At 33.1% G+C, this 18536-nt stretch overlaps 2 protein-coding genes across 4 annotated transcripts in view; both read left to right on the top strand.

Annotated features, from left to right (window-relative positions):
* LOC132713478 (uncharacterized) overlaps positions 1 to 9222 on the top strand; it is a 32530-nt gene extending 23308 nt beyond the window's left edge. The window contains exons 18-20 of the mRNA XM_060696092.1: positions 501 to 632; positions 1249 to 2157; positions 3243 to 9222. Coding sequence (XP_060552075.1) covers positions 501 to 632; positions 1249 to 2157; positions 3243 to 3271 — 1070 coding nt within the window. The 3' untranslated portion in view covers positions 3272 to 9222. The remainder of the gene's footprint in view (positions 1 to 500; positions 633 to 1248; positions 2158 to 3242) is intronic.
* A 4585-nt stretch (positions 9223 to 13807) lies between these two features.
* Positions 13808 to 18053, top strand: LOC132713479 (uncharacterized). Of its 3 annotated transcripts, none has more exons than XM_060696093.1 (3): positions 13808 to 13968; positions 15925 to 17067; positions 17425 to 18053. In XM_060696093.1, exons 1-3 carry the CDS (start codon positions 13900 to 13902, stop codon positions 17893 to 17895), a joined length of 1683 nt encoding a protein of 560 aa, XP_060552076.1. In that variant the 5' UTR covers positions 13808 to 13899; the 3' UTR covers positions 17896 to 18053. The 3 variants fall into 3 exon arrangements, with proteins under 3 accessions (XP_060552076.1, XP_060552078.1, XP_060552077.1); XM_060696095.1 differs by having other exon boundaries at positions 13828 to 13964; XM_060696094.1 differs by lacking the exon at positions 13808 to 13968 and adding an exon at positions 15213 to 15284.
* The last annotated feature ends 483 nt before the right edge of the window (positions 18054 to 18536 follow it).

The raw sequence follows: 18536 nt of genomic DNA, 5'->3' as shown, positions 1-18536 counted from the left end.
CTATATAGGGATTTTATCTTGCCAACTAAAATGTATGATAGTACAACCTTCAGGTAACTTCTTCAAGGCGGGGGATTAACCATGTGTCACATGGTTCTTAATTTATCTGTCTTTAAATAAAATTTGATGTTCTTTTCTTATAATAATTACTTGAAGAAATAGTTACTAGTGTTGAAAAAAAAAGCAATTCCAAAACATGATTGTTAAATGTGTGAAAAAATACTGATCAATAAAAACATGTTTCTTGTATACAATCTTTTAAATCCTGGCAAAGAAATTTTGATTCTTTTATATAAGTCAGCTGTCCAGCTAACTTATGGTCTCTTTGTTTTTTACCTTAATACCCGATTGTGTCCAATGCTACCAAAAGTGACTCCTAGTTAACTTTGAGCAGTATCATGCTTGTAACCAATATCTTTAATAAACACCTTCCCACACATTATTTCTTCCGAGCTAGTTTTTACAATTTAAAGCAATAACATATATGTTTTGTTTTATAGGTACAACAAATGAATGTTACAAACTAAGCCTACAAGTTAAGACAGAGAAGTTAAGTCAAGGCAATGATTTTGAAACCATGGAAACAGCTTCTATAGAACAAATTATGCATATCAAGCAAGAAAGGAATACTGGTATAAAAAGTTCATAATTGTATCTACTTGTATTGCTCAATCATAATTCTTGTTTGCAGGAATAATATTTGTTGCAAAGATGTCAACCCATTGAAATTCTATTGTAAAAATGTGTCACACCTAGGGCTTAATTCTGGACTCTTAATAAACAAGGGAATTATCTGTATTTCTTTACCTCATAACTACAGAGGTGACACCCTTAAGCATCAATGGGTTTTATTTCGGACATAGATATGTTTCGAGTTTTGAATTGAGAATATGATTTTTTAAACTTTTTCAAAATTGATGCAATACTTTAAAGTAATAAAAGTTCTACACTCAAATTTTTGTTTATTAATTTTTCAGGATTTTTAAAACCTTTTTGTTTATGATCAAACTTTACATGGACTTTGAAAGGCTTACTTTTTGTAAGACATATTTGTTTATTTCTGTGCAACCAGTATGTTGTAAGACGTAAATGTGAAAATGGATCATTTTTTAAGAAAACAAAAAAGTCATATGTCAGAGTGACAAATATAAAACAGAATAAATAAAATTCTTCAACACAGTATACTTCTAAAGCTTTTGATTATATGATATATTCATTCTAATGGTCAAGAGTAATTCATTTTTGCAGATGAAATTGAAGGGAAGCCATCAACTGTTGATCGGTCTGTGTTAAACTTTGGTTGTCAGACATTACAAGATCTGCAGTGTGGAAAGTTAGAGGTGTCGCCTATTGAAGTTACTGTAAAGACAACTCCAGCTACATCTTCTGGGCCTAATGTAATTATCATGCCCTCTAGTCATGGAAATAGCACCAGATATAACAAACCTGGTAGCATTATTGTTCCTGCCATCAGTGGTAAGAACCAAGGAACTAAGGCAATTGTAGCACAGCCTAATGTAGGTCACCTGTCATCTCAGAAGGGCAGTTCAGCACAATATGGACTGATGCAAACTTTACCCAATGGCAATAATTTCATCCAGCCTTATCAAATGAGTATTCTTTCAACTGGACAAAAAGTACTTCTTCCAAATGTGAAAGGACCAGTTTCTAGTACTTTTGTACCAAGTGCCAGTAAATCAACATCATTGCCAAATTCAAATCTTTTATTGAATGTTGCTGGTACAAGTACGGGAAATAAACTACCAAACTCAAATCTCTTGCTTAATTTAGCAACACAGGCAAGTGTTAACAGTTCAAAACAGACACCAACAATACAAGTAAAAAAATCAGTTGGGAGTTTTCAACATGGAACGCCAGTTTTAAATTCTAGTCAGAGACAGTCTTCAATACCCACATTGAATATGGTATTTGGGAAGGAAAATGTTAGTTTAACACCTTCAAATAGAAGTAATCATGGAGTACCCAGTGGTAGTCAGCCATGTGTGAGTAATTCTAGTCAAAGTAAAGGTAAGAAAAAGACTAGAACCATAAATCTTTCCCGTTCACAGAAAAATTCACCTGCACGGATGCCATCACCAATTCCTGTGATCAAGACAGAACCCATGGACAGAGGTGTTTATGGACGTGTCAAAGATTGTAAGCATGTTTCTGATATATTTTCTAGGGTTTTTAACAAGTCTTGAGTAAGTATTTGCAAAAAATAGAAAAAAACAACACTTTTACTTACTAATTTAGATAAACTAGTATTATATGAAATACAATACAACAAATATATATATTGTTTGAATTTTATCATGATTGAAGCATCTTTTCAATAGTATGAGAGGATCTGGTTCTACACAGGTGCCAGCTGTATGATTCAGGGTTTTTGTTATTAACAGATTGGCGATTCATATCATAGGTTGAAATGCTGTTAAAATTGGTTGTATTTTCAGACTGTAGATTTAAAATATCCCCTTGACCCAGGCCAAATTGGTTGTTTTGATTGGTACATCTGTTGTCTCAAATTAAAATGAAGCCTTTATTATGATATGAAGGGTTATAATAGTCATGTATTGGGTTTTCAATCAGTCGTTAACCTGATGTCTCCATATCACCTCAGTGGTGTTGGTGTAACATCAAATCCTATCATTTCACCATAACATAGCTAATCCTGTAAGATTTCCTGCTTTGAAACAAAAATCTGATTCAGACTGCACACTTGCCGTGACTATATTTAAAAATTTGTGTAAATGTATGCTTGTTTCAACAGCAACACTTGTATTTATATCCCAAATATTTTTACAGTAAAACTTGTGATTTGTCCTTTCTTAGACTATCCTTTCACGTGTCTGTTCCTTCTAGCACATTTATTCATTATTAAATATCTTAGATAGTTTTGTTGGTACCTTTGTTGGACAATGATTGTATTATTTAAAAATAATTTGTCTACAACAGAACCATTAGTGATATGTATACATCATGTACAGATAAATTATTGAAAAAGTCATCTTGATTAATTTAATAATTAAAATATGATATAATTTAATGCAAATGATAAATAGGTGACTGTTATAACCAAGGTTGTTCAAATAATTCTGATTTGTCAGTAACATCAACTTTATTTATATTCATAGAAAAAAAACAGCAAGTCTTTTAATCTTGTGTGAGAGAGATACATGACCATTTTTGGCACTCTTGTTTGAGTGTATGCCATACAATACTCTTACATATTTTTTCAGTAGGAACAATAGATCTCACAGATGACTGAACATGTTTGAGAATATGACAAGAAAATGGAGCTTTTATATAGAGACTGACATTGAGAAAGTGTTTTCTGCAGTATTTAAGACTGTGCATATCAACATGTTTATAGACACAAACTTTTTAAAGTGCAGTTAACAATTGTGGAGAAAGAGAGGAGAGAGGGGAGGAATGGGGAAATTCAGTGTCTTTCCCACCCCCAGGGCCACCCCAATAGTCATCAAATTTTTTCACCTTTATTTGTTGTAGTGTTGAAATAGTAGCTCTGTTTTTGTTTCTTAACACAGTATTACAAGTTACGTTTTTTTATTGTTTTTTTTTTTATGTAATAATAACCTTTTATGTGCTTTTTTGTATTTTATATTTTAGTTTATCTTTCTATAACTCTCCATATAAGTAATATATATTACATGTATAGCCATATATATAACCATGCATACTTGACAACATACCCTGGGGCAATATTATCAGTGTCTTAAACAGTTTATAGTTTGCATCTGCATAATGGTAGTATTTTGATATATTATTTGATAGTTTACTTATTTGATGTATAAATCAGTTAAATAGTTTATATCATATGTTGGTTCAATAGACACATTATTTAAATGCTTACAGTCAATCACATAATAAACGAGTACAAATAAATCGTTATGAGACCAGGTGTAACATTTTACAGAATTTTCATGACATTGAAAATAGTTTGTGGCATGATCATTGTTTAATAAAGTTTCACCAAATTACAGCTTATCAAACTAGGGGTGTAATATGTGCACTTTATTCTGGCAAAAAATGTGACTAAAAAGGTAGATCTATGCCATGCCCTTTTAATCATATACAATTTTCACATAAGGAAAAGATAGGTGCTTTTTTATGCAAACATTTGATAAAGGAAATATATGCTAATTGATAGGCAAAATTTCAAAAATTGGTAAAAGTGTAGACAGTTTTTTCTCATTCAATAAACTTATAATCTTTTTTAAAAATCTGTTTTCATTCTATTTACATGTATATATATGTAAACTGTATTAAGTATTCTTAAGTGAGTGTTGGTAGTATTTTTATGAGTTTCAGCTAAAGATAGATTTCATGGCTTTCCTTTAAAGAGAAGAAAAAAATATTGTATATAGTGTATTTCTTCAAGAAAAATGCTATAATTCTGACATCCATTCAGTAGAATTAATAAAAACACCAAAAACATAAGGAAGTGATTTGCTTTTCCTAACACAAACAATGGGATAATAGTTCTAATCTTTATTGTGCTTTTACAAGCAGAATTTAACCCATTACTTCATGAGCATTTTGTGAAAAATGGCTGTTTTCATTGAAAAGTCTCTCGTTACAAGTTCAAATTGCTATAATACTATAAAAACTGCTTCAACACTAATCAAACTTGGCACAAATGTTGACTGGACCAATGCCCTTGCAACAACATGCTCAGGCTTAAATTTTCTGTTACCATGGCAACGAGGGGACATCTCAAAATTGCCAAAAATCACTATTTTGCGTTGATTTTTTCCATCATAATTGATTTCAAAGTGCTGCAACTTCTCAATGGATTGAGATAGAGTCAAATGCTTTTCAGTGTTGGTTACACGTTACCTTATGATCAATCTGAGGTCATTTATAGCCTCTCACAAGTCCAAAATTTTCTTGGCGATGAGGGGGACTCCGCCCCCCTTCAAACCCCCCAAACAGAAGGGGGCACATCCCCCTTCTGGCAACCCCCTGATGTATCTTTTGGTTGGGGGGCCGCGCCGAAAAAGTGGTCACTTTTTTAACAACATTTCTCAAACAAAAACCAAGTGTTGGGGGCCTAAATAAGGCATTTTTTCACCATTTGAGACAACAAAAAAGGGGGGTGAAAAAGGCGTGTATATGAAGTAATGGGTTAAACAGAAAAAAATGTTTGGGTTTATATTCACTGTTTTATTACCTCGACTATTCGCAGAATAATCAAGCTAATGCAGACACCCATTTGTTGGCATCGCTGTGGTTAAGTTTTTGCGTGTAAGCTAGTAACTACTGAAGGGAATGGATTGAAACTTCACACACTTTTTCTCTGTGATTATCTAACATGATTGCATAAATCCCATAACTCTGATTTGCTTTTTAGCTCACCTAAGCATATGCTCATGGTGAGCTATTAGGATCACTCTTCATCCGTTGTCCGTTCACACTTTTAAAACGACATCTCCTCTGAAACCATAAGGCAGATCATAATGAAACTTCACAGGGATGTTCCTTGTGTAAAGCCTTAACAAAGTTGTTCAAAGAATTCCATTCCATGCAGAACTCTGGTTGCCATGGCAACCGATAGAAAAAACCTTAAAATATCTTCTTTTAAAAAACCCAAACAGGTAGAGCTTAGATATTTGGCATGAAACATTTTCTAGTGAGTGTCTATCAAGTTTGTTCAAATAAAAGTCCTGGGGTCAAAATTGGCCCCGCCCCGGGGGTCATTGTTTTCCCTATATGCATATAGTAAAAACTTAAAAATCTTCTTTTAAAGAACCCAAAGAGCTAGAGCTAAGATATTTAGCATGAAACATCTTCTAATGGGTGTCTTCCAAGTTTGTTCAAATAAAAGCCCGGGGTCAAAATTGGCCCGGCCCCAGGGGGTCATTGATTTTCCCTATATGCAGTTGGTAAAATCTTCTTTTAAAGAACCCAAAGAGGTAGAGCTAAGATATTTAGCATGAAACATGTTCTAATTGGTATCTACCAAATTTCTTCAAATAAGAGCCCTGGGGTCAAAATCGGCCCTGCCCCGGGGGTCATTGTTTTTCCCTATATGCATATAGTAAAAACTTAAAAATCTTCTTTTAAAGAACCCAAAGATATTAAGCATGAAACATCTTCTAATGGGTGTCTACCAAAGTTTGTTCAAATAAAAGCCCTAGGGTCAAAATTGGCCCAGCCCGGGGGGGTCATTGATTTTCCCTATATGCATATAGTAAAAACTTCTAAAATCTTCTTTTAAAAAACCCAAAGAGCTAGAGCTAAGATATTTAGCACGAAACATGTTCTAATTGGTATCTACCAAATTTGTTCAAATAAGAGCCCTGGGGTTAAAATTGGCCCTGCCCCGGGGGTCAAAGATTTTATTTATGTGTATAGCAAAAACTTTAAATATCTTCTATGAAAAAACCCAAATAGCTAGAGTTAAGATATTAAGCATGAAACAATTTCCAGTTAGTGTCTTCAAGTTTATTCAAGTAAAAGCCCTAGGGTCAAAATTGGCCCTTGCCTGTGGGACATTGATTTTCCTTATAAATTATGTGTATAGCAAAAACTTAAAAATCTTCTTTGAAAAAACCAAATAGCTAGAGTTTAGATATTAAGCATGAAACATCTTCTAGTGAGTGTCTTCAAAGTTTGTTAAAAAAAAAAAAAGCCCTGGGGGCAAAACTGGCCTCGCCCTAGGGGTGTCATTGCTTTGAACTATATGTGTATAGTTAAATCTTAAAAAATCTTTTTTTTAAAAACTCAACGAGCTAGACTTTAGATGTTTAGCATGAAACATCTTGTAATGGGTGTCTACCAAGTTTGTTCAGATATAAGCCCTGGGGTTTAAACTGGCCCCACTCTGGGGGCCTATATACAGGTGAGCGACTTCAGGGCCATCATGGCCCTCTTGTTTGCTTATTTATTCCCTTTTTTTTTTCGACTTAAAAATTCTTGGTTTAGTTTTTGCTTGTATGCTGGTATCTCCATAACTACTGAAGGGTTTGGGCCTTTTTTGTGACAACTTTATGCATTTGTAATAATCAAGCAGTGATTTACTCGATAAAACATCTTAGTAACAAGCCTTTGTACCTTTTTGGACAATTTTATGTATTCATATAATAGGTAGCATTATTATACTCCATGAAACACCCTTGTGACAACTTTTTCGAATAGTCTAGCGTTGCTGTCCTCCCAACAGTTCTTGTTGTAGATAAAGTTCTTATTCTTGAAATGGTTACATCAGTTATAAGAAGAGTGATTTATCATGCCATTACATTGATTTCTGTTGATAAAGTGCATGCCTGATAAATTTAGCTTTATCTGTCACCCTCTAGCTTTATCAGAGACCTCATCAATTACATAATAAAATGAAGAGAATGGAGTATTTTTACCTCGGACCCTTTTGTTTAAAAAAATAAAAATAGAATCAAACTGATCTAAACTTTAAATCAAATACATTTTTCGAATGTTTGAATGTTAAAGTCTCTCACTTTTGAAATATAAAAATATTATACAAATATGGACTTTTTAGCTGTTGAATATGATGTGATATGTACTGAAAAAATTAATATTGACCGAGGCGATCAACAGCTAAAAAGTACATATCTGTTTTATTATATAATCTATAAATAGCTTTTATATGGCTTATCACATCTGCCATTGCATACGACGGAAATCATTATTTTTCAGCTTGTCTACTGTTTCCATAATTTGGCCCTTTCCATTGGCATGCTAATCCTTATTTTATTTAAAAATGAAAAACGGTAACTAAAATAGACTAATTTGACTCTTATGTACACGCAATGCAACGTTTCTTCAGAATAATAACAACAAACTTGGCGTGACGTCACGTCAAAGTCTCGCGTCTTTTAGGGATTTCCAGAAAATCTATTTTTAGAAGAAAAGCCGGTGAATATACTCTGAAAATCTATTTTTAGGAAAAAAACAGTGAATATACTCTGATATTGACCTGTTATTTTTTACAAAAAGTTGCTTGTTAGCCAATCAGGGAAAGGCATTTCAAAGCTATTTATAGATTATATAATAATTGGGACTATTTCATATTAATATTGACCCTTTGCATATTATTGCGCCCATTATGGTTTTTGTTTCATTTGAAATTTAAAGAAAGACATGCATATTAAAATTGCAAACATGATAAATTATAAAAACAAAACAAGTGTCTGATACAGGCTCGGCATGAAAAACACGATAGGCTCGGCAGTGCCTTGCCCTTCTTTTCTTAAGCATGCATGATAATTCTTTTATTTTCAGATACTAGCATGTAGTACATGTATTCTCTATTTATTTACATTTATCAAAAAAATTCTTTTAACTTTTATTACTTTGATCAGTTTCAAACCATTTTAATCAATACTTTTGTTTTTAATCAAGGTCATAATTCACGTAGTATATTTTAAATTGTGACGAGTTGCACTAAAATTTTAGGGTTTTTGCCAACAGTTTATAAACATTATATATTCTTAAGGCTTTTTGGCCTTTTAATACACCTGTTTAAAAAGCTGGTGAGGTATATTTTAATGTTCATTTAAAAGAATGAACAGAATGATCATCAATAATATTCCTCTGTATTATTTGTAAGGAAAAAAATTACCCCAAGGAGACCATTGATATGTGATCTATATGTGCGACTGAAATGATATTTAATATGGCACCAAAGTAACCTATATCGCTGCAGTCTGGACTTCACTAGAATATTATGACTGCTACAAATTTAGATTTTTATTAGTGCATAATTTACAGACAAGGGTAAAACTGTTCATATTATTCATTTATTATCTCCCTTTATAAAGTTGGCTTCAATATGGTCATTTAATCCAGGAGTACATCTGTTGTCATTAACATATAATAAACACACAGTTTCTATCATCAAGTAAAAGCATGTATGCATTCTGATGAAACTTTGCAAATTTAATATTTTTTGTTAAATTCTGATTTTTGTACAAGTTTGACCCTCAAAAGCATTTAAAATTTTCAAGTGCATGTGGCAGTTTCAAGTACTACTACGAACAAAATATACAAGAATTAAATATTTACATTTATATTAAGTATATAAATTTGATGAAAATGTTGCTGTTTTTATATACAACTTGGTTTTTTGCTTTATTTTATTCAGTTCCTAGCTTAGTTCTTTTTGTTTCTAGATATTTTAAAATGTTCACAAATAATCATGATACATATTTCAAAATTAAATGATTTTGTTATTATAAATGTTGTTTGTTGTGAACTCATGCCCCTAATGGGAATCATATTGTCATGTATGTATGAAAAAAGGTTAATCTCTTTCAAGGTGTTCAATTTAATTTTTAGATAATTATTAAGACAAAGGGTATGATCCTGTCCAGAAAATAGTATAACATGATATGTCAACTTCTGCATGTTTTTATCTTCAACAAGTACAACTGGCACTACAAACGTTGATCAGTACTATTCAATGGCAATAGCCATTTTCAGTTAAACTTCCAGGTTTAACTAGTTAACAGAAATTTAAGCTCAAGATTGCATCTAAGAAGAACCAGTTGATGGGCTAAAGCTGGTGGTTTTAGCTAGCATCCAAGTAGAACCAAGTGAGGGGCTCAATTTGGCATCTGAATAGAACTAGGAGAGGAGAATAAGTAGGCAATCAAGTAGACTATTATAGTAAGTGAGGGTTTTAAGCTGATTTCCTTGCAGAACCAAGTGAGGGGCTCAAGTGGCCATCAGAATAGAACCAAGTTTAAGTTAGCATCAGAGCAGAACCTGGTGAGGAACAACTAGACATGTGTCCATAGGACACGGATGCCCCCACACGCCACTGTTCTGTCAATCTTATGACTCTAGGTCAAATATTTTTTGGACTACATGTGCCACAAGTTGAAAACAAAAAATCAACAAAGGGCCATAATTCTGTTAAATTTGGTCGCAGAAAAAATTCCTTTTTTTACTACCATCTACACATTAAGGTTGTTCATCCCTGAAAGTTTAAGCAAAATCTGCCATCCGGTTTAAGAGGAGTTGCTTTTACAAAATTTGTACATAGTACATAGTGAAAAAATCAACAAAGGGCCATAATTCTGTTAAATTTGGTCGCAGCAAAAATTCCTTCCTTAACTACCATCTACACATTAAGGTTGTTCATCCCTGGAAGTTTAAGCAAAATCTACCATCCGGTTTAAGAGGAGTTGCGTTCACAAAATTTCTACCTAGTATATAGTGAAAAAAATCAACAAAGGGCCATAATTCTGTTAAATTTGGTCGCAGCAAAAATTCCTTTCTTAACTGCCATCTACACATTAAGGTTGTTCATCCCTGAAAGTTTAAGCAAAATCTGCCATCCGGTTTAAGAGGAGTTGCGTTCACAAAATTTCTACATAGTATATAGTGAAAAAATCAACAAAGGGCCATAATTCTGTTAAATTTGGTCGCAGCGAAAATTCCTTCCTTTGCTACCATCTTCACATTAAGGTTGTTCATCCCTGAAAGTTTAAGCAAAATCTGCCATCCGGTTTAAGAGGAGTTGCGTTCACAAGATTTCGGGACGTATGGGCAGACAGACTGACTGACGGACGGACAAGTGCAACGCTATATGCTCCCACTTTGTGGGGGCATAAAAAGCTGATATTCAAATAGTAGCAAGTGAGAGACTTAAGTTGGCATCTTAGTAGAACATAAGCCAGCATTAAAATAGAACCAGGTGTAAGGTTGATTCCTTGCAAAAAATATCACATTGATTGATTTGTTAAACATTTATGGAGTTTAAACACAGTAGGTTGGTAAATAAATAAACTCGAAAATCTGGCATCAACTTAAAAAACATTTAATATATAGAGCAAGGTAATAGTAAGTACCAAGACATTGCAATGTTCTTGCATTATCAGTAAATAAAATGAAGAAATGAAATTACATGTCCTATGAAGTTGATGAAGAAATAACAATGAACTTCGCATGAACTTGAAATGTATATTTTATCATATAGAGAAACTATTTTTTTCTAAAATAAGATGATGACGATGTAAACAGTCTTCCTTATTTTCAATCCAGCATCTTTTTTTTAGTATGACAAGGAAGTCCATATTGATGTTCCATTTAAAATTAATCTTAATTGCCCTTTTCTATGAAAGTTATTAGCAATAAGATGTCTGTACACAGTTTGGAATATTTGATCACCACACTGGTTTGGGTTGTTGTGTCATAAGCAGTCCAAATCTTTTCTTGAGGGTCACTCTTTGTCTAGAGTATTTGTCCTCTGGTGAAAACTTGGCAGGATGTGCTGACAACGTAGGTCTACCATTGGGATCTGTTTTCTGGAAAAGTGAATTAAAATTTTTGTTTGTTTGTTTTTTTACTCAAAAAGGTTCATACCAGAATGATATTTTTGAAAAAAATAAACAAAGTTCAGGGCTCATCCGGAAGGGCGATTCAGGCGAAAACTTCGCCGTGTATATTCCAATTTCGCTCTTCCGATTGATCAAAGAGAAGTCAACATCGCCGATAAAATCTTAATTCCCAAATAGTAATTACTTAGCGATGTAAAGAGCAGAGATTGTATCCGCCCATATGACGACCGCTAATTATCATTATCCAATCAGAGCGTCGTTTTATACTACCCTTCACCTGTAAGCGAAGCGATAGACCGCCTACTCTAAACAATAAATAATGAGAGCATCGGCCCGAAACGGTATAATTGTGTGTTTAATACGGGATTTGGCGATAATTATACATTGTTTTTTCCCCGATTATCTAAACACGTGCAATCTTCCCTAATTGATATACACGATGCACTTTGATGGTGGGTTTTTAACCCGAGTAAAGTCGATGTGCAATGGATTTTTCACGGCTATCACAAAACTGTTAGTCAATTAAAATAATCAATTTCATTAATGATCAGCGACCGGATTAAAAACTTAATCATAGTTTTGAATGATTTCAGTCTGTTAACATCAATTTTTACTGTAAAATTGTCATGTCGCTCACGTCATAGCTACAAGGCGAAATGCCGAAACCGAGCAGTAAGAAAGTTACTGATTCTGAAAGTTACACCTACGCGAAAATTTAAGAAAGCCATGCGATAGACAGTGGGGGTGTTAGGCATTGTTCTCTTTGTAGAAATGCCAAATTTGACACAGTTTACGCACGTGGGCAAGACATCCCGGCTAAACTACATATCCTACATATCGGTCGTATATCATGTAACGTATATAACAACAAAATTTGTCAGGAAAGAAGTGTTCTTTTTGTTTCAATATATATATTTGTTTTAATGTCGTAAATATGACGCTCAGATTAAGATTTATCAATACTGTAAATTTTAAAAAGCATTATTTATAAAGATATTACCTAATTTAACATTTCATGAAAATAAAGGGAGGTAATTAGAAATTAATTTTCTACAATTTCTCAGTCAAATTTTTCAATAAGAAATGAATGTATGTAATTTTAGTGATCAAATATAATGTGCACAAATGTTTGCAGTACATATTTTACATATTCTTTGATGTTTGAAAATTGTTTTATAAGCATAATTATATGCATATAAACATGACATTACAACATTCTGGTCTTTGAATGAAATTTCTGTTACCAGAACAGAATAGAACAGATATTATTAATCAATGTCCAATGTGACATAATCTTCTATTAAAAGTGAGGAAAGTAAAGAATATGAAATTGATTTTATCATCATATCTTTTCTTACACATTATTATCAACAAATGTACATGAAAATATATAAACACATATTTAGAGAAAGCTTATAAATAGCTGATCAATAGATATCAAAAATAATTTTTTATATTCATATTTGCAGCTCAAAAACATTTAGATGCCATTGCCAGATCTACTACTAATTAATCTACTTTTAATTAATACTACTATTAATTAATCTACTATTAATTAATAAACTGGAGAAATATTATAAGTGATGTTAATTGTGTTTATATTATAATTAAAGGATGTATAGCCATGCATGTTAATGCATACACATTGGGTTGTTTCCCTTCTCCCTAATTTTCGCGAGGAAGTCACTTCTCCCTAAAATTTCCCCCCAGGATGAGCCCTGAAGTTATATACATGTATTATATATTTCTTCAGTATTATAACATGAAGATTAAAGCTGGACTACAGGAGCTTAATTCAATGTATTTTTTTTTCTCAAAAAATCAGCAATTCATAAGAAATGAGCTGCCAGCAGATGGTTAGACACACATTGTATTAAATAATGAACAAATAATTCAAATGTCAGAAATAGTCATTGAAAAACTGGAACTGGTTCTGTACCGGACCCCAGTTCTGTACCCGAACCACTTACTTGAGTTAGTCTTTTATAAAAAAACTGTATAAATATAGGTACAATAACGGATGGGAGCTGAAGCATTTTGATTCTTGGGTGAAGTGTCTGGGGATTAACTTTCATATAAATGTTAAAGTCATGTTTTTTTACATGATCTGTACAGATCTGTCAGATGACTTTGTGAAACTGTTAGTGGCAAAATTTCATTAATAGATAACTCGGCTTCCATGTGATTTCTTTAATGTGGTCTGGGCTACATATATACATGGTCTGTATAACGTAATCCAAAATGGGGCGAATCGACAGAGGGGCGAATGGTTGTAATTCTATAAACAATTCATTAATTCAATTATTTAAATATAGTTTTTAATATCAATAAGGCACGTTAGGTTATATATAAATCATATCCATTATGAATACCTTTAATGTATAAACACGATTTCCTTGGTCATCTAAATGGTACATGAGATACATTTTGACGATATTTTGTTATTTTTCTCACCACGTGGGAAAGTAATCCGAAAATGCTAATTTGCATATACAGCGCCACCTATCGATTTTTCTAAGTCGGAAGCAGAATTTGTAGTTGAAGTTGCTTTCACTTTGCAATAATTGTGACAATGAAAAAGGCAAAGAGGAGTCCGACGAAACAAGAGATGAACATTGAAGAAAACAAAGAAACAAAGCTAGTAATTCACCTTTATCGTTGTTGTCTTTTAGAAATTATACCGTATTTCTCAAGTTTGATACGGATTCGCCCCACTTACAGCTCAACCCAATTTTCGTCCTGTATAGTGACAAGTCTCTCGACTTTAATTATAAAATAATAATACTTAAATTATAAAAGAATAATAAATCTAGCAAGTTTTATGCAAATTACAATGTGTCAAATATAGAACTGTTAAAGCCCCTAAACGTTTTTGTATTATCGATAGAACATGGAATGCAAAATTTTTAGTTCATTTAGATCTACTCATAATTAAGGCCTTTTCATTGTTTATGTCTTTTTGTACTTTTGATAAATTTGGTCACAACTACTAATGTGATAGTTCTGGATTCGATAGTTCTGGATTCCATAACTTTATATGTCGCTTTTATTTTGACGTCGTGCGACAGTAAACATATCTAGCAGTACTATAGTCTATAAAAAACCTGTTTGCTGAAGTGTCTTGTAGCTAATAATGTGAATGACATAATGAAAGGTCAAAACTGGTTTGGTTTAAAAATATTTTATTATTGTCATGGTTCAGAACTGTTCACTATTTAGGGAAGAAGATGTGTAAGTGGCCAGATAACTCAGTCAGTAGAGCTGTGGAATGGTATTCTGAGAGTCCCGGGTTCAAGTTCCGGCCAGGCTGCACATTTTTCTAACAATGTGACATAATTTAAGCTCGATTGCGAAACAAATTTTTTCAACTTGTATTAATCACATTCGAGTCCCCTTCCTGTAATCAACCAGTACTGGTGTCATATAAAGAAACATGGTTGTGACCCAATATAACTTGAACCCATGTTCCCTGGGTTGAGAGGCAGACACCATAACCACTTAAAGCCTCCCCTCCCCTTTGACAGTCTAAATATTGCACAAAAGTGGCAAGGAACCAGTGGGTTTGAATCCATAATCACTGAATGCACAGGCAGTCGAACACTTGCTATGGACAAATTTAGTTTTAATGTGACCTTTGCTGATGACAGGGTTTCGTTTTGGTCAAAAGGCTGGCTCCAGATAACATAGTCCAACTAGACTTATGGCAGTGGCAGGCACGTTCCTAGTTTAGGGTCAGTGGAATATGTCTAATGGGAAGACTGATTATGTTGTGGCATGCTTATGCTGCAAAGATACTGTGACAGAATTACTGTGCCATCTATGCAACAGCATATATTTTAGTTTTTTCCAGTCTGCATACTGTACAGTACTAACAGAATGTCATACACCTAAGTAGTGTTAATGTGCTTCAATGTCTTGCATGGTAGATCTCCATATCAACTGAACACTTATGGGCAGGTTAGAGAAAACCATGACTTTGATATCTGTCACCTTGAATGTGCCAGATTGATGATGATCTCACTAGGAACTGAAGTTTGCTTTTGAAGTATGCTCTCCTGGCCTTTTTTGACAACTCTAGTAAATATTTTTAGCTCACCTGTCACAAAGTGACATGGTGAGCTTTTGTGATCGCTTTTCGTCCGGCATCCGTCCATCAGTAAACTTTTAATTTTAAACGACATCTCCTCATTAACCAATAAGCCAATTTCATCCAAACTTCACAGGAATGTTCCTTTGGTGGTCAGCTTTAAAAATTGTTCAAAAATTTTAATTCCAAGCAGAACTCTGGTTGCCATGGCAACCAAAAGAAAAAACTTAAAATATCCTCTTTTAAAATATCCTCTTTTAGAAAACCGAAAGAGCTAGAGCTTAAATATTTGGCATGAAACGTCATTGATTTTCCTTATTTGTATTATATAGTAAAAACTTAAATAAATCTTCTTTTATTCGGATGAGTTTGATGGGTCAGGTGAGCGATCTACGGCCATCTAGGCCCTCTTGTTTTATATTTAACTGCCTGATTGTAGAAATAAAAGTTGAATTAATATGATGAAAGTAATGAGTTGTTGTTTGGATATAATACAATTTACAATTTCAGCTCCAAAAGTCTACAAAGAAATCCAAGATGAAGTATGACAGGACCAATCTGTTGAGAGCGTTTGAAGCTACCAAGATGGGCATGTCAGTTTACAGAGCTTCGAGGGAATACAATATACCTGAATCAACTCTTCGTGACAGGTCAAGAGGACTGGTACCTATAGATGCCAAAGTTGGTTTTAAGCCCATATTTTCTTCAGATGAGGAACAGAGACTTGTTGAGCATATTTCCTACATGGCTAACATTGGATATGGATATAATGCATCCAAGATAAAATTCATGGCAAGGGAATATGCTATTAACATTGGTAAATCTGTGAAATCTACACAACATCTCAGTGATAATTGGTTTTATGATTTTCTTAAGAGATGGCCAAAGTTGGATGTAGCAAAAGCACAGAAACCTAGCATTTCAAGAGAAACCGTAGAAAATTACTGTGCTGAACTTGAGACTATCTTAAATGAAAATAACTTATTTGACAAACCTGAGCGTATTTTTATGATAGATGAAAATATTATTTCAACAGAACACAGATCTCCAAATGCTGTATGTAGTCCAGACACCAATTTACAGGACGAATCATCATCACAATCATCTTTAGTTACAATTATTGCTGGCGGAAATGCTATAGGTAATTGTATACCTCCGTATTATGTATTTCCTGGGAAACGCTGGAACCCTGAATTTCTTCGGAATACAAGTGTCGGATCATCGGGAGAAATGACCAAGAATGGTTTGACAAATACAGAAGTGATTCAGAACTATGTTACTAAACATTTTGTGAATTATGCCAATTTGTCACCAGATAAACCAGCCTTACTTCTTTATGATGGACATAAATCTCATATCAAACTCACATGTACTCAGTGGGTCAGCAAAAATAATGTTATAATATTTGTTCTGCCACCTCATACTAGTCTGGTTACTCAACCTATGGATAATTCAGTTTTTGCTCCATTTAAGAGAATGTACTGTATGGTGAGTCATGCCTACATGGAACAAAACCCTGGACGTAATATTTCTATGTACAGTGTGGCAGAATTAACAGCTTATCCATACACTAAAGCAGTTTCTACTGAAAATCTACAATCGGCCTTCAGGAATGCTGGTATATTCCCTCTTGACAAAACAACAATTGCCAAGGTATGGTTTAGCTATTCTGTTAAATTTAATACTTACAGTTTTATCCCTATGATTTGTTTTTGTCATCTTGTTTGTAAACTTGTAAATAAACTTTTCAATAAACATGTTATGGTGTTTGAGCTATAGCTTTATACTACATGGAATTTCCCGTGTTTTTAGCAACCTTTATTATTTATCCAATTTATCAGAAGAAGAATAAATGTTTCTAGTAAACTGTTGCATATGTGTGACAATTAAATTCATTTAATACGTAATATTATGGAATTAAAGCCTATAATTTTATAATGTAAGTATTTATGGTGCAAAAGAAATACTTTATAATAAACTTTATTTAATTTATTTTGTGTATTGTTTTAGTGCTGCAGCCCAGATTTCAGAGATTCTTCTACACCTGCTGTGACACAGTCTGACGGGTCTGAATTAAATGTAGGCGCTCAAGACCCAGATACCAATAATATGTTACCAAATAACATATGTGAACTGGAAGAAATGAAGGAATGTTTCCAGGTTGGGGCAGCGATTTCTAACAAAAATACCAATGAATATAAAGATACTTCTGAACCACAAGCAGAAAATACAACAAATTGTAAAATAAATAAGGGTATCATAACTCAAAGATCATTAGCTATCAAAATTATTGATGAACATGGGATCATACTTGTTCCTGAAATGGGAGCCTTCATGGTGAGAGGCAACAATGACAAAAAATATGTGGTTACAGTTTTTCCTGAAGAGACATGTTCATGTCCAGCAACATCAAGATGTTGTCATATTGTAGCCGCAATGATGGCTATAGGAATGCCAGTTCCAGGTGGTAGGAAAAGTTGATGCAATGTTTAAGACACTAACCACTGAACCATTTTGAAAGAAACTGAAAACATTTAAAGAAGTGATATGAAAAAGGGGATTATAGATACCAATTATGATATAATATTTTATGTTTAATCCTGTCGACAAATTTTTATTTTTTTATTATTTTTTTTAAAAAATTTGATGGGGAAAAACATTAAAAATTAAAAAACTTTTTTTGGGTTCCCAAAATTATGCCTTAAACTTTAAACTGTATTACATTTTTAATGAAAATTTTTTGAAAATTAATCCTCCAGGCTTTCTTTTATCCTTTAATTGTTTTTTATATTTTGTACATTTGATTCCCTGCATGAGCCCTGAACTTTGACAGGTCAATATTATGTAACAAGCTCGTAGTTGATATCTTAAACACATCAAAAAGCAGTGCAATATAATGAGTTAATGACATTTTAAAATTGATATTTAGACTTTTGAAAACAGAAACTATGAAAATCAACTCTCTGGAAAGACGTTCAAGATGAAGTAAAATGCTCTTATATAGACCATTATCAAGGATACTATACCTTTTATTCTAACATGGTTTCCATTATTTCTTATTCAACAATGACTGAGCTGTTATATTAGTAAGTATATAAAAAATCCATCATGTTGAAAATGTC

This window comes from Ruditapes philippinarum, unplaced genomic scaffold, assembly GCF_026571515.1.
Source record: "Ruditapes philippinarum isolate M1 unplaced genomic scaffold, ASM2657151v2 ctg2184_1_1_1_1, whole genome shotgun sequence".
NCBI classification, from domain to species: Eukaryota; Metazoa; Mollusca; class Bivalvia; order Venerida; family Veneridae; genus Ruditapes; species Ruditapes philippinarum.
Note: the sequence above shows the minus strand (reverse complement) of the source record. Positions and strands in the feature narration are given on the sequence as shown.